Source organism: Poromitra crassiceps (assembly GCF_964638095.1).
Source record: "Poromitra crassiceps genome assembly, chromosome: 12".
In the NCBI taxonomy this organism is placed as follows: domain Eukaryota; kingdom Metazoa; phylum Chordata; class Actinopteri; order Beryciformes; family Melamphaidae; genus Poromitra; species Poromitra crassiceps.
Window position 1 is genome coordinate 27,033,373 of NC_139632.1, and position 26,013 is coordinate 27,059,385.

A 26,013-nucleotide genomic window follows, 5' to 3' on the forward strand; every position below is an offset into this window, starting at 1 on the left:
CAGGGATAGGTGAAGTATTTATTTACCCATCATGAGGGTTAAGTCTTATGAAAGGCAAAGATTTCCCAACCATGACCAAAGCCTCTGACCATGTCATTTAAATGTTCAATAAAACAGCAGATTAAAAGAAAACCACTACAAACAAAATGTGTCAACCAGTGTTGTTCTTTGGTGAGAAAAGAGCACCATTTATTGCAAATCTTTGATTCAGATAGTCAAACTCCAGTGTTATGTTGGACATATACATTGGTCATACACACGCACGCGCGCACACACTTCAAGACACTTGTCTTTGAGACAATGCTGAAAGCACCACAGATCAGAACATAATATATGAGAATCTGTCTATACACATAAATATCTCCATATCAAGAAGAACCTATAGCCTAGATACAGTAGGATTGCAGGAAAACGGGGCATTTGGTCTGCATCGTGTGTGGGGGAATAGAGTTGCAACAGTTAATCAATTGTCAACTATTTAATTAATTGATAACTATTTTGATAACTGGTTTGAGTAACCTTTTAAAAAGGGGGGTTTACTCGTTTCTTTACTCGTCTATGACAATAAACTGAACTGAATATCTTTGGATTGTGGACAATACAAAAGACATTTGAGGATGTCATCTTGGGCTTTTGGAAACACTGATCGTCATTTTTCACCATTTTCTGATATTTTATAGACCGAACGACTAATGAAGAACATAATCGACAGATTAATCGACAATGACAATAAACGTTGCAGCCGTACAGTATGTGGGGAAACAAAAGGCTTCATGGTTGCATGCTATGAACAACTCAGACTCAGCTGTGCAGTTTAGAGAAATAAAACTGATCTCAGGGCAAAATGGGATGCATCAGATAACTTTCTGCATGTATCAAAGTGTTCACATACGATGGAACATACACATTTTTCACAGATATAATATGATCTTATATACAAATACTTTAAAAACCAACATTGGTCAATTTACTTTGCACGCACAACACACACAAAAATAAAAAATAAAATCATAGCAGTACAATATCCTCCCCAAATTGTCTTCTTTTAAATAAAAAACAAAAACACAAAATACATAATTTCAAGCAGCGGAAATAAAAATGGCTGAAAGGGTAAACAGTTGAGTGGATTTTGAGGGTCCACGCTTATAAAAACATACAGCATTCACATTGTTCCTGTCATCCCGTTAAGGTGCCACTGTGGCCGGAGGAGTCTTTATGAAGTGGCAGCTCACCCGGGGGCTCCTGACATGTTGATTGTCACTGAGGGGTGGAGGAGGGCACATGGGAGAAGTTCGCCTTGAAGGCTTTATGCCATAAAGGGATGACGCAGAACAGAGGAATCACCATACAACTCTTCAAACAGGTTCCATTGGATTTTTATTTTAAGGATGTTGGTTGTTATGGTTAGGTTTAGGCAAGTAAAAAATGTGGTTAACGTTAGGGTTAGGGGGTGAAAATGTTCAGCTCAGGTTGTGCATGGGCTTCTTGCTTAATGGGTAAGGTGCTTCCTTCCAATCTGAGGACTGGGGTTCGATTCATGGTCAAGCCACACAAATTACATTCCAAAGATTGGTTATTAGGGTTAGGCAAGTACAACAATTTGGTTAGGGTTAGGGATTGGTCGTGGTTAAATAAGAAAACCTTTAACCAATTTTCTTTACTTGCCTAACCCTAACCATAACATAATAAAACAAAAAGAAAAACGCAATGAAACATGTTTGTAGAGTTGTCCAGGAAATTCCTCTGTTCTGCAATATGCGTTTCTGGCATAAAGCCTTCAAGGCTAACTAACTTCTCCCATGTGCGGGTAGGGGGGGCGACCCGTGCTGCTACGAGGCATTGGTTTTCAGGTGTTGGGTCTGCAGCGGCTTCACGTGGTACTCATAGATCTTCAGCGCCGGGCCCAGCTTTATGGACAGGCCCGTCAGCACGTCGTTACGCGTCATCAGGAGGAGGGACTTGCCGTCGATTTCCTGTCAGGTGGCGTGAGAAAGGTTTGATTGACAGTAGGGATGTGTACCTATGCTGTTTTAAGGTAATACCGCGATATCAAGCAACCACGGTTATCGTTAGCTTTCCCTGTAATACCATGCCCACGAGATGTTGTGCAATATGCTCGGTGACGCACGCAACACTACAAATAAGTTCATAATTGAGGACCCTTGTGTAAACGTTTCAGTTTCAGTTCAATAAAGCAATATTTTTCTACCTAGCAAAATACTTGTTAGTCAACCCCCCCCCCCACCCCAAAACGGCCATACTAGTATGTTTATTTAAAGGGGGGGGGGGGGGGGGGCTTTATACCATATCCCGTGATATTTTGGTAGATAGCATACTGTACCGATAATGTGAAATTGCATATCATTACATCCCTAATTGACAGCACCCCTTTTTGTGGGGTTCTTGTCTTTGTGAGAAAGCACTCTAACCTGATCCTGGAAAGCAGAGGCTTGCTCCTCGAACCCTGTTGCTTTGAAGTAGTTGACGACGTCTGCGACCCCCCAGTTGGCGGGGTCCGGCAGCTGGCCATTCTCCACAGGGCTGGGGGTACACGTTGAAAGGGGTTATGTTAGGGACATTTAATGAGCATGCACATTGCACTGTAATAACAATTGTAATAACAATTTAACACATTCTTCCAAATCATTCGATAAAGAATCGGATGCGATACCTTTTGGTGTCAACGGAACCATTCGCCTTGTCATCCATGCCAGCTAAGAGAAAAGGGATAAAAGTAATTATAAAGACAGTCATCAAATCATAATACAACACATTACATAACTGTGGTACTTTCATATATACACAAATACACAACGAAAGTTATTATTGCAAACACGTTACACAAATTGGTCAGGAAGCTACTGCTCAATATGAACTACTTTAGGATAACAGCAGTGATGATTTTCAAGCAGAAAATAATCACTGGGGGGACGTTGGGGGGGGGGTTGTTAGGGGGCCCCTCCCACAATATTCCTTATATAGTCATGTTTTGCTCTTTCCTCCACCATCTATTTGTGTGTTCTGTGATGCAGTTTGGAAGAATAGATTAATACAGAATTGGCTACAAAATTAGGTATAATAGGCCTGTTGCAGTAGCATTTATGTAAGCAGGAACATTGACAATTATATTTCCATCCTGAGAAACCCTGTAGGACCCGCAGCCTCAATAGCTGCAGCTGCTTGTGTGATCAGTGAAGTTGCAGTAAAGTGGCTATAGTCTGTAAATAAACTTAAGACTGTATTGTAACTTCTGTAATGTAACTTACAGTCTGTAATGTTGCAGTAATTTTTCATTAGATGTCTTCTCGTGGAGAACTCAGTGGGTTGACAGCTCCAACAGGACCATGATCGTTTCTCTCCCAGTCTGTCATTCACTGGAGGATTCTTCTACAGCACCACGGTAACAGTTATGTAACGTTATAAAACAAGCAAACATACAGAAACATAACGAACCAAAAACAATAGAAAGCTGATGTTACTTCACAGAATTGGACCGATGCATCAATTGCAATCTCTGAAAAATTACGACCAGAAAACTCAGAGCTAACCTAATAAGTTATAATCGATACATTATGACATTAAAGTCACGCATACGCCGGTAATGTTAAATACAGAAAATCACTACGGATATAGAAATAACATTATGCCAAATGGCGATAGCTATATTAGCTAGCTGGCTGTTCTAGTGTTACGCTAACAACGATGATAAGTTAGCTCGGTCAGCTAACACAAATCTTACCTTATTTTAGACTATTCCTGCTTGACAATACGACTTCACCCAATGTATAAACGCACTTTGGATAGATAAGAAGTTTTCTAATAACTGAGATATTTTTCCACAAAGGAAATGCATATATTCACGCAATAAAATTAGGAATTGATAAAGTGCTGCAAACTAGCCTCTTCATCGGTTTAAGCTTCCTTCGCCCACATGACACTAATGATTCATGGGAAGTGAAGTTTTTCACCCTTTTACAGGTGCCACTGCCTGCAAAGAATATTGTATCTGAAATAAAAAGGGCAATGGCATGTATAGTTATTGCTATAACATTTGTCTACAGCAATATTTCTTCAGATGAAATACAAACGATTCTTTTTTTATACAAAGAATTTAATTTATTACAGTGACATATCCTTGTTACATAAAATCTGCTACAGCAAAGTATGTTATATTTCCCTTGCAAATACAAGTAAATATGGGTGGGAAAACGTGTCAGCCTTCTAAATGATATTGTGCAAAATATCCAACAAACTAAATAGACATATTTCATATTATGTATCCCATACTGGCATGTGTGACTCTAAAGAACTCTGAAATTAAACTGATTTTCTTTAGTAAGGAGTGTGAGGTGGCTCAGGAAAAAAGTGCCATCGTTTACATCAAATAACTTTGACAAACATTACACACATGGGGGGGTAATGCACATATTCTGGGAAGATTTACACAGGCTGTTTGGATTGAAACATGCTGAATTCCCAGGGGAGGGCATGGACTAGTCTACGTCCAAATAAAAAACGATCTTGGATTCTTCCAAAGGCTCCACCATTACATTCTGTTCACCCTCATTACCAAACTCTGGCCAAACAAATTTGGATACCAATTAAAGCATGAGCTTAATTCCCTATACTGTAGGTGAAAAATTAACCAAAAAAGGGTTACGATCTTAAATAGGCATAAGAGGCATCAATGTCTATTAACTGTGGTAAATATGAATATTTATTTCTATAAGGGTAAATGGGGAAAAAAGTTTTACAAATAAATAATCCAATATTTTCACTGTCTGTAACACTTTGTGAATAAAACATTTGGAATCTTCATACATACCGAGAACTATGCAAGTTTAAACATTTAAAAGGTAAATTTAGACATCTCTAAAATATAAATAAAAAAATAGCATAAGAAAAGGTTGTGCCTTTTGAACTGATATACGGGCCAAATTACATGTCAGGTCATGTGCTCAATCTTTGAAGAAAAACAAAACAAAACAAAGAACGTGACATTACAAGTTCAAATTCAGGCATTGCCAATATCCATACAGTACCATAAAAAAGCATTCAGTCCCCAAACTTTCTTCACATTTGGTTGTCTCAGATTCGGAAGTAATTTTTAACTAGATTAAATTGCATTTTTTTCGACTCATCTACAAAGCCTTGAGCACCATGTCAAATAAGGAAGAAAAAGAAGAAAGTAAATGAAAAAAAATCCAACAATGCACTGTTGTTCAAGCACGTGTAACATGACAAACTTGGGTTAAAAAAGATTGGATTCCCCTCACAACCCTGAGTGTCCGACCTGCAGAAAGAGACTAACGTCCCCCTCAGGAATCAAAGTATCAGAAAAGCAGGAGCAATTAGGGCTTCAACAAGAATGGACACCTTGGCATTTGTGGGGATCGAACCTGTGACATGTTGGTTACACGATGACCTCTTTAACCGCCATGTCAACCTGCCACGCTGGTGAAGAATTTGCAGAGGCAGGAACTGCATTTTTGCAGTAACAACTGGCAACGTGTCAGAACTGATGGGGAAATGAATAGCGCCCAGTGCAGAAAAATCCTTGCTATAAACCTCTCTTACACTGACACAAAACAAACAAAAGAAAACTGGGGAACAAATGTGTATTTCAACAAGACAAATAACTCAACAGAGGAGCGGTTTACAATGAAGAAAATGGATGTTCTTCAAGAGCCCAGTCGGTTTCCTGACCTTATTCCCTTTGAAAACCTGTGGCAGCACCACAACACTTCGGTTCGTTATCGTTCCCCCAGCTGACCTGACGTAGCCTGAGCAATTTTGCAAGGAAGAATGAGCAAATATTGCTCCATCACAGTGTGCAAAGTGGGTGGAGAATACGGGCTATAACTGCTGTAGGTCGGTGCTTCAACAAACTAGTTACCTGGAGGAATGAATACTTAAAGGTGATAGGTGATGTGTAATTTTTCATTGAGTTTCTTTCTAAGGGGGAGGAGTCTGCAGAGGAATATGTCACTCACACATCAAGACTGCCAATCTAATGCAGCAAAGTACCAGGATGTGAGACCATTTCATGTACAAACAAAAACATAAAAGGGGATGGAATCAGAGCCGAATACTTTTTCGGGGCACTATTAGCTTGGTTTAACACTTGTACAAATGTAACAAAGACAAACATGCAGGAGTAAAAATGGAAATAAAACAAAAATGGCAGTTACACAATGTCATCTGAGTGCTATGCTAAAGAGCTTTTAGCATAAAAAAATAAATTGAGAAATGACCCCAAATGGGCAAAACATGTGACCCAACGCTTGCTTCACAGCCACAACTACTGTACGTACCCTCTGGAAAAACATAACAAACTGACCTTTCAATACACTTCATATATTTTGGACGTGCCAAAGACGATGACCTACTGTATGGCGCAACATGATTTACAGCACACCAGTCTCCTATCTACCAGAGTTGTACCTGAAAAATATATCCTCTTTTCATTTGAATACCATACCTACTCTGAGGTAAAAGGAAATGTCCCGTGAACAGATATGGAAACAATGCTACAATTGATAAACTAATACAGCACTGACTTGTCTACGCTTCATTATTAGGCCTGCCGCGCTGTGCTAACCTCTGTTCAAGAAATGAATGCCCGAGTGCTAACAGAGTGTGTTAGCCTGACACACTGAAAATTCAAGAGGTCATCCAGTGTCTCTGTACCCTTTCCTTCACTGACTGCCATTTAAGTTTTGGTCATGCTTTAAAAACACACACAAGTGTTTTAAAATCTTATGTCTGATATATGTATATTTCTATATGCACATAGACAAGGTTCTACTTCTTAAGGACAGCAAAATGTGGAATAATTGCTCATGTTAAAATGTTAAAATGAATAATAAACTTGATTTGAATCCTAGAACGCACTCAGGCATGTAACAGACAGTAACTGGCGGAACTCACTGGCAGGAACTGGAACGAAAAAAATCCCTTCTATTTCCCCGAAAGGTAAATCACAAAATGTGCAACACCGGCTAATACAATCAATCAACTCTTTGTGCCACTGTAAAAACGGGCATATAATTACTTTTCATCTTGCTTTGCGAATAATCACTTGAATTGGAATCAGGAGAGGAAGGAGGGAATTCTATAAAGTGGCAAACATGGAAAACAAAAGAAGGAAAAATATAAGAGGAAAACGAGATAAGGGAACGTGGTCTAGTATTTGTGTTGCAGCACGAGGGGTGTCTGCATAATGTGCCTGTGTATACGTTAGTGCTAACTGCACGCGAGAAGGATCATGGCAAGAAGGACCTCATTCAGCCTTGTGGAATGAAGGAACCAGGCAATTGTTTTGAACACGTGACGGTCTCAGCTCCACCTTCCACCTTCACCCTTCAAAAGAGTGCAAAAGTATTCCAAAGCGTGTGAGCCCGTGCCCACTCACTAGAAATCAGCAAACTCTTTTGCACACTTTTCTGTTTGCGAGACGCGAATGTCCTCCTCTTCATAATCGTCAAAGTTGCTCGTGTCTCCTGGTCCTCTGCACTTTGGCGTGAAGGGGGCTTCAACCTGAGAATATCAAGGAAAATTGAGGAAATTAAAAATGATATAACAATATTTCAAGGATTATTTTCGCCTACCACCGCGGAGACCCGGGTTCAATTCCCAGTAGCGGTACTTCCGGCTTGGTCAGATGTTCCTGCAGACACAATTGGCTGTGTCTGCGGGTGGGAAGCCGGTGGGGTATGAGTCCTGGTCACTGCACTAGCGCCTCCTCTGGTTGGTCGGGGTGGCTGTTTGAGGGTGAGGGGAAATTGGGGGAAATAGCATGATCCTCCCAAGCATTACGTCCTGCCGGTGAATTGCCTCGCCGTCAGGTGAAAAGAAGAGGCTGGCGACTGCACATGTATCGGAGGAAGCATGTGCTATTCTACAACTCTTCCAGGATCGGGAATGAACAGCAACGAACAGGACAGCAGGGGGAATTGGCCAAATACAATTTTGTAACAAAACTTCATATTACTAAATTCTGAAAAATGACAATAAATGCTCATCAGGTGGTTGAACAGAAACTAACAAAATACGTCTAGTTAGTACGCTCTTTAACAATAAATAATCGAGACCTACCTTCCTCTCGTAGATGGCAATCCAGTCTGTTGTGGAGAACCACTTGTGATTTTTGATGTCATTCACGCCATTCTTCAGGTTGCCAAATCTTTTGGTCAGGTCTACCTGGAGCAGGTTCCTCAGCAGATCCTTCAGGTCGGAGCTAAAGTGAGAGGGGAATCGTACCTACGGGATTGAAAAAGAAAGGAATTTTGGATTATTAAGCATGAATGACATAAATGCATGTAATCCATCAGTCTGAAAACAAAAAAGTATGCCGTAAAATACCCTTGCAGAAACAATGTCAGCCTGGTCATTGTGTTTATCATTTAAATTCAACTCTGTAGAAATGGCTGACTATTTAAATATTGAAAAAGTAATTAAAAGTCTTAGGAGTTCGCCCATGGCTATCTCTGTGCACCTTGCCAGACACAATCTTTTCGTAGATCTGGATAGGCTGATCAGCAAAAAATGGAGGGTAACCAGCAGCCATCTCATAGATAAGGACTCCAAGCGCCCACCAGTCCACAGCTTTGTTGTAGCCCTGGAAAGAGTTGGGAACAGAAAGAAATCCATTAAAATCCCATAAAATTAGATCTTTACTTCCTTGATTTCCTGTTACAACAGGATGTTTGGGCTCGACATAATGCAGTGAGTGATCATGCAAAAGTCTAAACCAATAGAATATGAGTCAGGGAGAGAAGGGCAGGTGTATTTGATGGGACGGCTGAATTGTTTAAAAAAATCTATATGTACAGTATATTTATACCTACTAGTGTAGCATGAGGCCACCATGTTTTCCACTAAGTAAAATAATTTTAGTTAATTTCATGGGGAATTTAACCATGCAAAACTTTGGATGCAAAGGGCACATGAGACCTTGAGACACAGTAACAAGTCTGTATACAGGGCAGGCTCTGTTAGATATGAAGCACCCACCTTGCTGAGGATGATCTCTGGAGCCAGGTACTCAGGGGTTCCACACAATGTCCAGGTCCTGCCTTTTACTCTTTTGGCAAAGCCAAAGTCTGTGACCTGAAACAAGAGCAACAGCAACACAATCTAAGCATTCCAAGTAAGGATGCAGTTAACATGTACTGTTAACATGTACTGACCGTCTCTGAGCTATGACTGTTAACATGTACTGAACGTGTCTGAGCTATGACTGTTAACATGTACTGACCGTCTCTGAGCTATGACTGTTAACATGTACTGAACGTGTCTGAGCTATGACTGTTAACATGTACTGACCGTCTCTGAGCTATGACTGTTAACATGTACTGAACGTGTCTGAGCTATGACTGTTAACATGTACTGAACGTCTCTGAGCTATGACTGTTAACATGTACTGAACGTGTCTGAGCTATGACTGTTAACATGTACTGAACGTGTCTGAGCTATGACTGTTAACATGTACTGAACGTCTCTGAGCTATGACTGTTAACATGTACTGAACGTCTCTGAGCTATGACTGTTAACATGTACTGAACGTGTCTGAGCTATGACTGTTAACATGTACTGAACGTCTCTGAGCTATGACTGTTAACATGTACTGAACGTGTCTGAGCTATGACTGTTAACATGTACTGAACGTGTCTGAGCTATGACTGTTAACATGTACTGAACGTCTCTGAGCTATGACTGTTAACATGTACTGAACTTCTCTGAGCTATGACTGTTTGCAGAGACTGAGTGTCAGTTGATTTTATTGATCTTTAATCAGCCAGGGATGCCCTTTTTCAGCACTACAGGGCTTCACATTCAAATACTGTAGTTTCACACACTGACTCCCCGTGGCTTGCTTCTGCTGGCAATTGTTGAGTGAGAGGAGTGTTTTTCATTCACTTTCTTCATCTAGGCAATGGCCACGACTAATAGCTTACAAAGATAACTTTTTTTTATCCTGGGAAAACAGATGACTTTTTACTGATCTTTAAAGCTGGAGTGCGTAACTTTTACATGAAAGTCTGTTACATTCAAGCCTTTACCAAACAAGTTCCCACAATGCTGATTAAGCCTATCACCACCAGATAACACCCTCTGTATTCTACAGTCTGTCAATCTGTTGTCATCTGGGGACATTCTCGCGTTGGCCTGGAGCATGCGCCTAGCCAGCTAATTTCTGGTTAGCCTTCTGCTAACTTGAATGGGGGTAAATAATTCAGTCGTGTGGCTCTTCTAAACCTTCCAAATGGATCACATTCTGAAGTGGAACCAGTCACTATTTCCCACTATTTTATAGCCCTGACAGAGTAAGGCATGGCGTAGCAGTAGCCAATGACAAATGCTGCATTCACGTGCTGCTCGGATTGTCCCATTTCCCGAGTTGGGAAGTCGTTCTTCCACGGTGTGTTCATGAGCTTTTAAATGGTAATGTGGAAACAATATGGATGCTACAAAGAAGATGTGTTGTCTTTTGGATCTTGAAAGGATGCGCCTTCCCGGTGGTTTTTGGTGGTGCTAAACCAACATCAAGTTTGAAGCAAAGTACCAATGGCACAAGGTAGCACTCACAAAACTTCAGGACAAAGGAGCTCTCGATTTCACCAATTTATTTGGCCATGTCACAACTAATGCCAACGTTTCGGCCTCTCGGGCTTCTTCAGGGCATGGAGGAAGAAGGCAGAGAGGCCGAAACGTTGGCATTAGTTGTGACATGGCCAAATAAATTGGTGAAATCGAGAGCTCCTTTGTCCTGAAGTTTTGTAGGTGCTACCTTGTGCCATTGGTACTTTGCTTCATGTGTTGTCTTTTATTGCTCTTTTATAACACATTGAGAGCTGTTTCCAGTTTTTGCGTGACAACAAAGAGTAAAGGAGGCAGTGGGGGGGGCTCGTTTGTTTTCCCAACGCCACATGAATGCAGCCCACGTTCCTTCACTGCCAGAAGGGGGAGACAAAGCTTCTACACTGCAAAAGTTATGCACTCCACCTTTAAGAATTAAGAAACTGTCTTATTGTAAGCAGGGTTTGTACAGCTTTTTAACAGTAAACTTGCACCACTTTTCAAGCACTTTCAGAGCGCTGAGAACAGATGGTCACCCTCATGACGCCGAGTGGAGCGGAGCTCAACAGAAAAATGGCCCTTTTCATTTCGGGGCCCATGTCAGTCAATCCAGCTCCGGTCCACTCCGCGGTCCTCTCTGTGTCTTGTGTGAGACGCCAGGAGACAATAAATATGATGAGGGGATGATCTCATTTCAAGTATTAAAATATTTTTGATTTACATGAGTGATTGTGTAGATGAAAGACCATATTATGTTGAAGAGCAGGCTTTTCAAAGAGTACATTCAAATTAAATGACAATGTAATGTACCTGGATATACCCATGTTGATCTATGAGCAGGTTCTCAGGCTTCAGGTCTCTGTAGATGAGGTCTAGTGAGTGGAGGTACTCAAAGGTGAGCACTATCTGAGCTGCATAAAATCGTGCATGGTGTTCACTGAAAGAGGGAGGAGTAAACAGATAGTCAGACATAGGCCTAATACATGAAGACAGCTCTCTACATTAGGAACAAGGCATAGCAAAAGATTAGTCATTGCACTGCATTACATGTGGGTGTGCAGGTTTCACATTTTGATTTCAAGTTAAATTTGAGAATTAGTAAAGCATAAAAAAGATGCTATGTGTAACATCTTTAAATAAATCATTACCACATTAATTAACACAAACGAGCGAAATCTCTCAGTTTCTTGCAATGGCAGATGGTGGAACGAATGAAAGAAAATCCAAAGAGAAAACAAATGCATGTGGAGCAACTCCAGGGGGGGCGGGGCATGTAGCAACATCCTCTTTGTGACAGGAAACAGCAGGGTTCATGGGAAATGTGTTCTTTATTTGAAGAAACCCTTGCTCTCACAACATGACTGGGGTGAGATAGAGGATACCAAATGTTTTCACCCTGGTCTCATTTTTGCCGGAGCCGGAATGGGCCGGCCAAGAAATGTCTCAGGGACTGACTGACTCTCTGTCTGTCTGAGTGACTGCCATGTCTGTCTGTCTGTCTGACTGACTGCCTGTCTGTCTGACTGACTGTCTGTCTGACTGACTGACTGACTGTCTGTCTGACTGACTGTCTGTCTGACTGTCTGTCTGAGTGACTGCCTGTCTGTCTCACTGACTGTCTGTCTGACTGACTGACTGTCTGTCTGACTGACTCACGCATGTGTTTCAACAATGTCAGTCAGCCAGTCAGTCAGTCAGTCAGTCAGTCAGCCAGTCAGTCAGTCAGCCCCTGAGACATTTCTTGGCCATCCCGTTTCGGGTGCTGCAGCAGTCCGGGTCCAATGTACCAACGTACAATTTATTTCATAATGATATATATTGATGTTTAAAAATTATACACAAAGCACATTGATGCCAGTCACATGACATTTAACACAAACTGCATCAGAAGAAACAAACGCCAAGTGGAGAAGAAGCCTGCATGATTGAGTTGAATTCTCCCTAATAAAGTAGCTCACCAAGAAAGCACAACAATTTCAACATCATTGAAACCAGTGGTTTAGTCTGACTGATAAGCAGGGAAATTCCATAATACCTTCTGAGATATACAACATGCCCCTTTAGCAATGAGCTGTGATACGCAACATATCCTTTTAATGATTTTGCTCGATAACGCTGCTGTCATTTATCACAGCATAATCTATCTCTAACTGTCTGGTGTTGCTGGTATCTGTCTCATGACTTGTGCTGCTGGTGTCTGTCTGGTGCTGCTGGTATGAAATGCTTGCACTAGGTCCACTACATGTACCGGGTGCAGCTTTCATTACACAGTAGCAGGAGTTGGCTGAGCTTGACGTGCTGAGACAGCTTGCACACAACCCTGATAGGTCTGTCTGCTCTCATGTGGTATGAGACTGTAACCTGTTACCTGGAAGACAATAGGCTAGGAGAGGGGACTAACAAGTCAACTCCAAAACTCACCAGAAGCCAGAAATGGTGGAAGGTTGGGCTTGGGGCTAGCAACCCCAAACCGTAAAAAAACAACCCCTGCTACAGAAATGAAGGGAAAAAGAAGAGAACTTAGTCCTAGGAGAGAAAAGTTCTTCAGCTTGAAGAATTATGAGGTGGTGTGGTGAAAGCCAGGAGTCCCTGGAAGCCTCAGGACCGACCAGCCTTCTTTCAAACAGGAATCTATCTCCAAATAACTTACCTTGCTCTCCATCTTCCTCTCTGTCTATATATCTATATTGCTCTCTCTAGTTATCTCTATCAGAAACATCTTCCTCTCTGTCTATATACTGTATCTATATTGCTCTCTCCAGTTATCTCTATCAGAAAGATCTTCCTCTCTGTCTATACTGTATATCTATATTGCTCTCTTTAGTTACCTCTATCAGAAACAAAGTGTCCTCTATTGCATATAAGGTCAGGCAAGTGGTTGGCCTCTCAGGCAGAAAAATCGAAGGACCCGGAATACATAAGGTATTGATCAATAGATGAACAGATCATGATTCATGTACCGCTCACTGTCAGTGCCCATGAAAGCTACATCTGGGCTTATGAGAAATTGTTAGGGCATCAAGAGCAGGTAAAAATGGAGATACTGTTCTGTTACTTTCATGTTCAAGTTCTCTGATGTTTGACCTGGATGGTGATTTTCAACTTCAGAAAAGACACACTGTCCACTCTGCATAGAGAACATATGTCAAGCGGATTGTCCAGTGTTTTCAGTGACAACTAGGCTATTTTGAGTTGACGGGTGTAGATAGGGGTGTTGTTCGTTCACTTGTAGAGCTGTTGTATGGCTTTGGGGTGGATGTTCAAAACACTCTAAAAGTGTTAAATTAACTCTGATCTATGAGCAGGGAAGGGGATGCTGGGGGGATTCTATTGTATACAAAGAAAGAAGTATGATTCTATAATACTGTTCATCATATGTGCAGCTTGTCAAGTAGAATTTATTTACAAAGAAAACACAATGAAACAAACCAACACTATACTGTACCACTAAACTAAACAAAAGTAGTGTGTGTCAAACTAACACTACTTTGAAAGTAGTTCAACTGCACTCAAATTATGTTCTGAAAAATCATCTCAGTCACTTAATCACCCATGTCAGCATCAACTTGAAAATAGACTGTTTAGTACAGTAATGCCCCACCCAACACACTCATCAGTGTGTGTGTGGATCCTAGATAAACTGAGAATATGGTCACTATTTGAGACTAGACCACAGCACTGACAGAACCTATATATACAACTTCAATGTCTGTTAAAAACAGTTTTAACTTAGCAGCTTTTACAGTGTTCCACTATAATTTCAATTTCAAAAGTCCATGACTTTTCAACGGCTTCATTTCTTGACAGGATTTAAAGATATGTTGAAAGATAATGGGTTTACATGCAAACTGATATTAGAACAATATGTTTATATAGCTTTCCAGGAATTTGTAAACTATTCAAAGCTGTAAATAATCAAACAAATTTTCCATGCTTTTCCAGATTGTGCATAGGAAACCTGCATTTAATCCATGAGGTTGGAGAATTTAATATAAGACATTTTAAAACTTTAAAACAATTAACACCCTAGTGAGAGAGATCCAGTAGTTGATGATAGCATCAAAAGTAGATAAAAACAAAAGAAACTTTTGTGCATGTAGACCATTACCTGAACCTCCCAATGCGTCTGAGGTGCGAGAACATCTCTCCACCGGGAACATATTCCATCACCATGTAGAGGTTTGAGTTGTCCTGTTAAAGCAAGACAGTGATCATGACTCACTGAACATGTGCGAACTGCTTTTAACAGCAGCCAGCAGCTACTGTAAGCCAAAATGCTTTTAACAGCAGCCAGCAGCTACTGTAAGCCTAAATGGTTTTAACAGCAGCCAGCAGCTACTGTAAGCCTAAATGGTTTTAACAGCAGCCAGCAGCTACTGTAAGCCTAAATGGTTTTAACAGCAGCCAGCAGCTACTGTAAGCCTAAATGCTTTTAACAGCAGCCAGCAGCTACTGTAAGCCTAAATGCTTTTAACAGCAGCCAGCAGCTACTGTAAGCCTAAATGCTTTTAACAGCAGCCAGCAGCTACTGTAAAGCCTAAATGCTTTTAACAGCAGCCAGCAGCTACTGTAAAGCCTAAATGCTTTTAACAGCAGCCAGCAGCTACTGTAAGCCTAAATGCTTTTAACAGCAGCCAGCAGCTACTGTAAGCCTAAATGCTGGTACATTTAGGCTGTGTGTTAAATGCGTCTACTGTCGAGGTCCTCCTTCACTGTAAACATTTAGTTAGCTGCTCATTTTGAGCTGTACCAGCCACTGTGTCAGGAGGACAAAAGGGGAAAGAATGGCTTCCTGCTCTAGGTTCCCTTGGTAAAACAAACATGGCCACTGGTAATAATGCCACCCTCTTTAATCAACTGGGTGCCAGATGTGTGCATGTACCTTGAAGGAGTATTCCAATCTGACAAGGAAGGGGAAGGAGACAGCCTGTAGTATTCTCTTTTCATTTAGTGTGTGTTCTATCTGCTTCAGCTTCACCACCTGGCAAAACAAGGCAAAGTCAACACTGATCATCAGGGCATATTGTGCATGATCAATCCTTGATGTGTGTGTGTGTGCTATGAATTTAGAAACGCAAAGACATCAGGACCTAAAGGGCGTTTTAAAACGGTTGTGTGACATCTGAAAGTGTTGCGTGCTTGAGACATCTGTGATGGACTGATAACAGTCAGCATACTCTGTGTCTGTGTGTGTGTGTGTGTGTGTGTGTGTGTGTGTGTGTGTGTGTGTGTGTGTGTGTGTGTGTGTGTGTGTGTGTGTGTGTGAGAGAGAGACAGAGATGTGTGTGAAATTCAGATCAGTCTAGTTCTTAAAAAACTAAGAGGTCAAAATTCACCTGCTAACCCCATTATTTATATTCTATTTATGTTGTTTCCACTACAAATGTACTTATTAAATTATTTTATTCTGTGTGTAAAGTGACTTTGAATATCTAGAAAAGCGCTATAAAAGTTGAATGTATTATTATTATTAATAAAATCTGAGGTAATGAGGGGACAGCATGATTCAACATGCAAAATGAACTTTATTGGGTTAGGGGCTAACCCACTACGACTTTCACATGAGTATTTATTACAGACTGTGAAAGCCTCATGCGAAGTGCGTTTGAGGTTTGCAAATTGACACCACGTCTGACAGTAGGCTACATGAGAGGAAACTTTCCATTTCCTTTTGTGAGACGCAAAACATTTAGCTCCAGCATTTGTGCACCATGCAAGAGGTTGCCTATGACACACTATAGCGTAGGCTATTCTGCACCGCTTCTTAAGACACGGCTTAAGCCATTTGTTTCCAAACCATCACCCACTTTCTGTTTGTCCAAGATCTTCATGGCGTAGAACTGGTTGCTTCCTTTATGCTTGACCAGCATAACTCGCCCGAACGAGCCGGTGCCCAGAGTCTTGAACCTATCAAAGTCGTCCAGGCCAGTTGTGCTCTGAGGAAACACATGATCAGTGAGAGTGAGACAGCAAAATGTTAAGAGTGGATGTCTCAATTGTGTCAGTTAGTTTGGCCTATGTGCAGACCATGCTCACCATTGGAATCAGTATAACATTTTGTCCAAGTAACACATACAGTAACTCACAATGAAAACACATAGCCTGCTATGCCTAGTTGATGATGATGTTCTTTTTGCTTGTTATGGAAACAGTGCAATTGCGCAATCAACTTCTAGCCCCTAAATCGACAAGAGCCATTTTGCACAGGGAAGGAAGTGGCTAGCTCCTATCGCACAACTGACATGTCTAATCATTTAGACAGATCCCTATCACACAACTGACATGATTAATAATTTTGTTCCACACATCAAAGCCCTGCGTGTTAAGGAAATGAAACTCGTGACTTCACTCTTGCAAACTGTTCAGACAACAACTTGATTTAAATTAACTCTTTACCTGTGGTGGACACTCCCATTTTTTAAGGAAATCTTCTTTGGCTTTGGCTAGGAACTCTTTCACTACAAAATGGAATAAAAAGGATAGACAACAATTAGCATTTTGGTACAGAAACAAAGGCCAGTTCACATGTTCAGGGAAGGGATTCGGTACACGAGCCAAACAAATGCATTTATAGGTCAGGCTACTGTCAAGTGGGGAGGCAGTAGTGTACTTGACAGAAAAGGGGGGAAAAGTCCATCACAAAATCCAAAACCAAACACCTAAAGGCAAGTTTAATTAATAAAAGAGATGCAAAGAGCTCTCGTACACTTTACAGAAGTGGCCAATTCAAAGAGAAGCTGTTCTGCATCCCTTTCTGAAGTAGTAGGGGAGGTGGAGGGCAACGGCAATGACACATAGGCAGACAGGAAGGGCAAAAGGCAGAACAGAACTGAGTCTACAGTGCAGGGCAGGCATTTAGAAAGACACGACAGTGCATTCTGAAAGTCACAGCAGACACGAGCTGTCCATAGTCACAGAGGCATGCAGGGGTTCAGACCAAGTTGGTTTATATGAATACCTAGTAGTCTCGCTTGCCAGACTTCCCTCCCTTCCAGGAGAGGAGTCTGCCAGCGCAGATCTCCACTCTGGACTTGCTGGGGGGAAAATGCTTACCAGGCTCTCTCCCTACAACGGGGGATCCAATCGTTTTCAGCGTATAGCAACAAGCTAGCATTGTTGATGTTTCACAGCGGCGCAGTGCATTTGAGATCGACAGATTCGACACGCACACTTTGCACAGCGGCAGATGCATTTGAGATGGACAGATTTGTCACTGAGCGAGCGGGAAAAAAATCCATATATGGTCGCGCCAGTCAGTCAGAGCGGGTCACAGCCAATGGCAGAGCTTACAGGGCGCAGAAGGGATTTTCTTCCGCTGGCGACTGAAATGGTCGCCACCAATGGCAGAGCTTATACCAGCAGCCTGTTTCCATGCAGCCAGACTTCTCTCCTGGAAGGGAGGGAAGTCTGGCAAGCGAGACTAATGAATACCTAGCAATGGAGCACCGCTGTATGTGTGGAAGCTAGCAGGCTATATGTTGACAAACAGCCCAATTATTCTAAATTGTGATAACGTTTTGAACATTTGGTAGACCTAAACTGTAGGATCATTTGAAGTAGGGCTGCACGATTATGGTCAAAATGATAATCACGATTATTGATCAATATTGAGATCACGATTATTTAACACGATTACTCTTTGACTTTGGGGACATAATTGATTTATTGAACTTAAAAAATAAAATAAAACTTGATTTCTTAGTTTGAACTGTCAACTTCGACCAAGGAAGGCTTGACGTGAGCTGAAACTACACGCACCACAGCGTGTTTGGGCTTTGGAGGGGGGCGGAGCGCACCACTGCGAGGAGAAGGGGTGCTCTGGATTTTACAACACAAGACAAAAGGAGATCAATATTGCTAAACGGAATGCGGCACATTTTATCTTGATTTTCTTGTTTTCATGATTGTGGAAACTTCTGGGAAGCCAAAATCTTGATCATGATTAATATTCGATTAATTGTGCAGCCCTAATTTGAAGTAAACATAACGTTCTCTCTCTGTGACTTTGGACAGCTTATGGAGAAATGAGCATACCAAAAGTCTCTACAGTTCACCAAGGGTTTGCAGGAACATTCACCCACATGGATGGAAATGATGGAGAAGAGAAAGAGAGGGAAGAAGAAACGTTTATGAAGTGCTACAAACAAGAACATTAGAGAGTCAAGTGGATTAAATGTAACACACAACAAAATGACATTGAGAAGACAACACAAGGCAGCTCTACCACTTGACTGAAATAAAAGCCTGGCCAAATTATTCTGGATTTGAACAATAAGATCATTTTAGTTTGCAAGAACAACTGTGTATATTTATTTCTAAAGTTCCTATGCCCATTTAAAAAAAAGTCTACAGACAATAATCCAGGAAACTATTGCTATCATCATTAGACAATTTAATTTAGACTAATATTTTACTTCTTTACAGTTAGGCTACACAACAAGTGGACATTTTTGTCAGTTCTGCATGTAGTCTTTAAAATGTAAGCCTACCAGTGTTAAAAGGTGGCTTTACATATTTATACAATAAAATATTGTTAAAACTTTTTCTTTCTTTACTTAATGAAATTTTTTCAGATTTTCCCCCATTTCCCCCGAACTGTACTTGGCCAATTCCCCCCGCTGTCCCGGTCATTGCATCACCCCCTCTGCTGATCTGGGGAGAGTTGTAGACTAGCACATGCTTCCTCTAATACATGTGCAGTCTCCAGCCGCTTCTTTTCACCTGACAGTGAGGAGTTTCACCGACAGGAAGTAGTCAGTGTGGAAGGATCACGCAATTCCCCCCAGGTCCCCTTCCCCCCGAACAGGTGCCCAGACCAACCAGAGGAGGCGCTAGTGCACCCTTAATCCGACTTCCTATATGGACGCCCGACCAAGCCAGAGGTAACGCGGGGGCTCGAACCTGCGACCCTCGTGTTGGTAGGCAGGGAATCTATCTACCGCTGCGCTGCACTACCCGGATGCCCAAAATATTGTTGAAAACTAAAACATCTGAGACAAAGAAGCAAAAAACAACAGTGATTGAAAAGACATTTTAACAAAGAAAACAGATTTCATATTTGGAAGATAGTACATAGAAAATGACAGGAGTCACAGGACATAGATATTAAGATGAGGTGAACAACTGACGCACCAAAAAGCGGTTGTTTTACAATTATTGCAGTAGATAATGACAAAGATCACTAGCTATGTCTAAGCTACATAGATATGGATCTCTCTGGTTGATCCATAATTAGTGCAGCAACATCAGACTCAATGGCATTTTTCTAAAAACAAGAAGGGCGGTGAAAGCAGGCTTGCCTCTTGCAGTTTAAAGACCCGATGAAGCAAATGAGGCCAAATGAAATCAAGTTATTTCGAAAGCTTTTTGGAAACTACTGTATTAAACACAATTTGTCCACAAACAGAAAACGACAAACCCTAAACGAATTGTAGTAAAAAAATACATCCAGCTCCAGAGGGTAGCTGACACCTGCTAAATGTGAAAGCAACAGCAACAGCAACAGCAACACTACACTTACTCAAATTATCCCAAATGATGGTGAATTCAGAGACATGAGGCACCTCGCACTCTTGTCCTTTCGGCTCTTGGTTGCCTTTGCGATATCTGCTGAACAGCCGACTAGCCAAATCATCCAGTTTGTTTCCTTGAGCCATTTTGAGTTCAATTCCCTGCCGTTTACACACAAATGGCAGTTTTCTGACTGAAGGCTATGGAAGGATATAAGCTTCCGGTATGCAGCGGAGTACACTCACTGCAATGCTTGGCTAACCACACACAGTTGAGCTTCCTGTTCAAGTATTGTGCTTCAGTTTGAGTGGCCAACTGCATGTCTACTTTACTCTCACTATGCTGTGTCAGTCGACTGCATCTGTAGCTTTACCATGCACAAATTAGCTTTGAGCACGCAAAACAAGCGAAGCACATTAAGGGACTGTGTGTCTAATGTCAAAACACCACAGCTAGGGCGCATAAAATAAACAGGGTACTGATGAGGAAATGGCAGGCCCTGTAACACCCACACTAACTAGCCTGCAGACAAGTTATCTTCAGGTGATCATGCTCTCTGGTGGTAAAAGCTTAACAATGCAGTTCTTCAGAGAACTTCCCACTGTGCTTAAAGTCACCCTTATCAACTGACCCTTACATGCTTTGAACGCTGGCAATCTAGGAAGTTAGGTTTATTTGATTGTTGTGTATTCTGTTGTTTAGTGTAGGTCACTCTGGATAAGAGTGTCTGATAAATGCCTAAAATGTAAATGACAAAAATTTGAATTGAGCACAGTGAGTTGGAATCTGTCCTCTGTCATCCAATGCCACCTTAAAGTGTTTGGATTAGCTTACTGTTTGCATTGCAGTTGGTGTTACTGTAGACAACCCTCAGCCCCTCCCTGTAAAAGCTACAGGTGGCTGGTGTCACAGGTCTGTGTGTCTATACGGACAACTGCCAATCAGAAAACAGGTCAAGATCAGTCCTCTCCAGATAGACTACTAAGCATGTCACCTTTAGTGGATTAACTTGGGCATTACTGGCAAATGCAGACAAAAAAATAACAGAGTGACCTCTGTCTACTGCTTTCAAGGGACTGAGCAATTTGAATTGCAAGCTTGCTTTTCAACAGGTGCACTATTTAACTAGGAGGGGAGCTACCATTCCTTGATGTACTATTTAGCATCAACACAACTACAACACAAGAGGCTAATGTGAATGGAAGAAAACCATGATCTAGGCATGACATTTTGATTCACAGTAAACTTGTTGACAGCTCACTTGAAAATAGTTTTTTTTTCCAGAAAGCTAGCTAAGCTATATTGCAGCCCTTGTTTTGAATATGAAGCATTTAAGCAATATTGAAAGCGTTGTACTACAATAATCCTGGTTTAGCCACATCAAAAGCAGCCTTCTAGCCAACTTGGCTGTCTGTCGTTATCAAGTACCTGTTGTTAGCAATGACCAGGCCTTCCACTGCAGCTAGTAGAACCCCATGTTTGCTGATGTTATCTGGCTGGAGCCAGCGACCTCTTTGCATAGCAAGCAAGCAAACACGAGCGATGTACCTTGCTAACTTAACCTCTAACAAGCTTTAACATATTTAACGTAACTATACATCATTTCATTTCATTTGAACAATGGAGCTCTCTTTGAATGTACTGCTGAGAAACAGACGACACAGCCCACTCTGTCACTTGTCTTTACTGATGTCACATACATTTAGTAATGTCAGTAACGTTAATCTTTCCAAGTTGGCTAAGCATCGACAATCCGTCGCTAGTGAGCTAGCACCGTGCGAGCTGCCATACCAAACATGGTTCTCTGCAGCCTATGTTCCAGCTAACGTTGGCTAACAACAGCTAAAGGCTGCTCTCCACTATGTTTAGTAAGCTAACGCTAGTGTTGTAAAATCGCTAGCTAACTCGCCAGCTAGATGATTTGCAGGTGCTCACCGCTTTCTTGCTCGTTGCCTTTCTTGGCAGTCGCTGCGTTTCCCATCGTAGGAAGACAGGGCGATACACACACAGCTGGCTAGGAGCGATGATGGTGGAGATTAACAGGGTCCTCTGTAGCTAGCTAACAAATTTCAGCTTGTGTTAGCTGGTTGGCTAACAACAACATCAATGTCTTGTTGTGAACAGAACCTCGACGTGCTCTGCTAACCCCCCCTGTCGACAGTTCTCCTCTCCTTGTCGTTCAAATCAGCCTCCGCTGGAATGACAACATTATCCAGACTTTTCGCCTGCCTGTCCCTGTCCCTGTCGTTCTGTGCTGCGTTCACGTCATATGGGAATACCCGTAGGAACGACTTGGCTGAAATGCTGCCTTCATGCGCTCCTCGTAAACTCTTTGATTTGAGACTGGTAGTCGTAAATACTCTACTTACTACGTAAATCATACTTGTCACACATCCAAGTCTATTTGGACGGAAACAATAACGAGACATCCCCTGAAAGTAGCTGTTTGATGGCTTCTAATAGCCTACTATTCTATCTACACATCAAGCTGCACTGACTTTTTATTTATGCAGTGACAGGTGAGGGTTTGTACTTACTTCACATCAGACACAACATACTTTAAACAAGTTATTTCCCCAAAGTTGTTGCAATAATTAACTTAATGAAAAAAAATGTTTTACCATCAATTGTTGGCAAAGCTTTCATCTATCTATGTTTGTCTTTATGCCATGCCCCCTAAATGTCACATCTCAGCAACTCGTAGAAAATTTCCAAGTCAAGTCATAGCGTAATATAACTTCCATGGTCGTAGCCTATCTACAACTTTATTAGGTTATTCACATTGACTGTAGCCTATATATTACTGTTATTAACTTATTCAGTATAGGTTATGTAGCTATGTTCATAACGTTCATAATGGAGATTGGAGATTATAACATTCCCAAATTCCGACAGTCCATGAACACAACAAAAGCAATGACTTCACGAAGGACCGCACCTCAGCAAGTAGCCCTGACTGAGCAGAAGCAGGAGCAGGCTGCCAAATTAATCTGTTGTAAAACATTTTTTACAAAGAATCCATATTTGGAACAATAGCTGACATGACAAAGGGATTATTTTGTTCAGGACATGCACAGGGTCCTCCATATGAGCCTGACCTTGCTTCCACCGTTTGATCCCTGTGATTTAGCAAGTTGTGCATTCTTCTGCAATAAGGCCACAGGGTGGCATTCTGCTTCACAAGACTGTCCTTCAACCCATCAACCCAGGTTCAAGTCCCATGTCAGCAAAATCTCCCATATGGTGTATTTGAGCAATTCACTGTATCCATCAGCTCCAGGTGTGTTGTGCTGCTGACCCCTGCAGGGATCAATGAAGTGTCACATTAATTTAACAAGGACTGATGCCTGGGCTCCCTATCTCACCTACATTGCTGTAGTAGGATGCATAAAGGTCATTGTTACGAATTGCCCATTAGGTGGCGGTGACGCTCAGAGACCCCATAGCTGTCGATGGACTACCCCCCCCCACCCACCTCTGATGCAGACCTCATGTAATAACAACCTTGTAATAATCTGCCGCATTTTGTAATAAACAATCTGAATGCAATAAATGACAGCCTATTGCTGTTTATTAGCCTACAAAATGCGGGAAAATGCATATTTACCACATTTTGTAATGAATTATTACATAGCCAATTGCAGTGGTTATTACAAAAATAACCATAATAAAAAGGTGCAACGCATGTTGTAATACAATACTAATAATAATGTATTAGCCTATAACATGTGGGGACATTTATTACATATTGTGTTCAAGCTGTGTATTACAAAATGTGGCAGATTATTAAAAAAACATGTGGGTGTTATTACATAATGAAGTGATTGTTTTCATAACATACGACTAAAACCAGAATTTACTCTTACAAACTGTCATGCCAACTCTCCTTGGATCAATATTTTGCATTACATTCCATAGCCTACTCTGTTTAATTGAGTTATTACATTCTAAATCCCTGTTAATCTATGCAAATGTATAAATATGTGAGATGGTTGTGTTGACGAAATGAATGCGTACACTTATAGTGTTGAAATAAATAGGCTACATAATAGATAGACCTAGGTACAAGAAAGAAAGAAAGAAAGAAAAAAGATGTAAACAAAAGCATCCTCTTGCTCCTAGTCTCACAGAATGAAAACCATTCTTATTAATTTTGGTATTTATTTCAATGCAAAACACCACCATCAACAATAAGAATATAAATAAGAATAATCCAAATTAGCCCATAAACCTGTTTGAAAAAAGAACAGATGAAAGATAAATACTTCAAAAAGTGTGAGAGAGGCTTTGTCCAAATATAAAACAAATTAACATCTGTGTGTATAGTAGTGTCTGATAAAGCAGGTAATAAGAAGTGTGTGGCAGGTTGGGCTGGTTTCTAGCACCATGGTCAGCGACACAGTTGCTAGGTAGTCCCTGTGTTTGTATCAGCGTGTTGTGAAGAGCAGCACTGAAACCTAAATGCTGGCCTATAGGTGTACAAATATAAATGTGGGAAAATGTATTTTGCTCTAAGAAATAGCGAAAGTTGAAAGTATGTGCTGTCATAAAATGTAAGCCCGAAGGTTAAAAAACGCCACGGGTTGTATAAGACTGATGAGAATGCAAACTTCAGCACTTCACTCCGCCCCCCGTGGACTGAATGGTTTGATCCGGATAGCATACGACTACAAGATACTGATTTTCTGTCTGTACTCTGTAAATGAGCCAACGTCAGCTGTCGCTATAACGCCGTTAAAACAATGAAACAGTATTGAACATACTGCTTGGAATGGGCACCCAATACCTTCCTAAGCGTCTGTCATAATATCGGAGTTTAGGATTTGTGTCGTTCGGGCGCAGACAAGCAAGCACTGCACCGGGGCAGTGCTGGAAATACTGTAAGGTAAGTTAACTGGGCTACTTTGCTCTCGCCTCTCCATCCTAGCTAGTTAGCTTGGCTAAGCTAGCAGCATGCAGTGTCTTTCTGTTTTCTTTGAATTATTAGATAGACTCTCATTCACGAATTTGTTGTTTGCTTTGTTCATTTTGTACTAGACCCTTAGCGTTACCTTGGTGTTTGATCGGCAGGTTAACGTTGCAGTAACGTTAGCCTTAGCTGTGATTGTTGCTAACACATTGCCAGATTCTTCCCCTGTCTGTCATCCTTCCACCTGACCTAGCTATATAGTATGGGCTATATAAGTGGCTAGCGACCTAATGTTAGCTACTGTTCGCTAGCCGCAAAATTATATCAATCAGGCCGGCTTTGTGTCATCAAATTTAGAAGCGCAACCAATTTCCTGAAAGTGCCATTCCCATGAATTACATGCAGGATTTGTGAAACCAAGCGCGTTAATCCTAAAATACATTTCTAAAAGGGGATGGCCTACCCTTCCAGTGATCTGGAAGATACCATTGGATGCTTTTCTGTGACAGTTCCCCTTGCTGCTCTAGTAGCATAGCTTCTTAGCTCAGGGTAGTTTTGTAAGGATCCTTCAGAGATCTCTCTTGCCTGCCAGGCTTTCCTGCTCAGTTCTAGTTCTTTCAAGATCGCAGACTAGATCCTTTCCAATAGTGACCTGAACCTGGTTACTATACTGTATCTGCATGGAGGATGTGGTATTTGCAAACATTGTATTTTTTATTTGATTTAGGATGACCCGTTTGTAGGCTACCGTGCCATTACTTAACAGACCACACACTATGATATAGCAGCCCATCTGGAGATGACCATTCCCAGCATGGCAGATGGATTACATAATCATAACAGCGTGACATGAGGTTTCTGGATGGCATCCCACTTCCTGGACATATCCCAGATAAGAGATAAGGCTATCAAGGGTGATATGATATGACTAATCTGTGACTTTATTCAGGCTACAGTTGGCCTCCTGAAGTTTTAGGATCATTATCAGACATGCATGCACTGATGCAGTCAGC

The 26,013-nt window shown here is 41.4% G+C and overlaps 2 protein-coding genes across 4 annotated transcripts; both read right to left on the bottom strand.

The window, feature by feature from the left end:
* Positions 1 to 181: 181 nt before the first annotated feature.
* Positions 182 to 3,916, bottom strand: samd13 (sterile alpha motif domain containing 13). Of its 2 annotated transcripts, none has more exons than XM_083647178.1 (5): positions 3,740 to 3,916; positions 3,267 to 3,384; positions 2,672 to 2,714; positions 2,430 to 2,541; positions 182 to 1,973 (listed from the first exon to the last, which is right to left on the bottom strand). In XM_083647178.1, the coding sequence occupies exons 2-5, from the start codon at positions 3,292 to 3,294 to the stop codon at positions 1,830 to 1,832; spliced, it is 327 nt and encodes a 108-aa protein (XP_083503304.1). In that variant the 5' UTR covers positions 3,295 to 3,384; positions 3,740 to 3,916; the 3' UTR covers positions 182 to 1,829. The 2 variants fall into 2 exon arrangements, with proteins under 2 accessions (XP_083503304.1, XP_083503303.1); XM_083647177.1 differs by having other exon boundaries at positions 3,267 to 3,387.
* Positions 3,917 to 4,130: 214 nt separating this feature from the next.
* Positions 4,131 to 22,317, bottom strand: prkacba (protein kinase, cAMP-dependent, catalytic, beta a). Of its 2 annotated transcripts, none has more exons than XM_083648034.1 (10): positions 22,027 to 22,317; positions 16,978 to 17,039; positions 16,389 to 16,517; positions 15,464 to 15,562; positions 14,690 to 14,772; positions 11,392 to 11,518; positions 9,016 to 9,111; positions 8,498 to 8,620; positions 8,098 to 8,262; positions 4,131 to 7,539 (listed from the first exon to the last, which is right to left on the bottom strand). In XM_083648034.1, exons 1-10 carry the CDS (start codon positions 22,070 to 22,072, stop codon positions 7,414 to 7,416), a joined length of 1,056 nt encoding a protein of 351 aa, XP_083504160.1. In that variant the 5' UTR covers positions 22,073 to 22,317; the 3' UTR covers positions 4,131 to 7,413. The 2 variants fall into 2 exon arrangements, with proteins under 2 accessions (XP_083504160.1, XP_083504159.1); XM_083648033.1 differs by lacking the exon at positions 22,027 to 22,317 and adding an exon at positions 20,102 to 20,250.
* Positions 22,318 to 26,013: the final 3,696 nt, after the last annotated feature.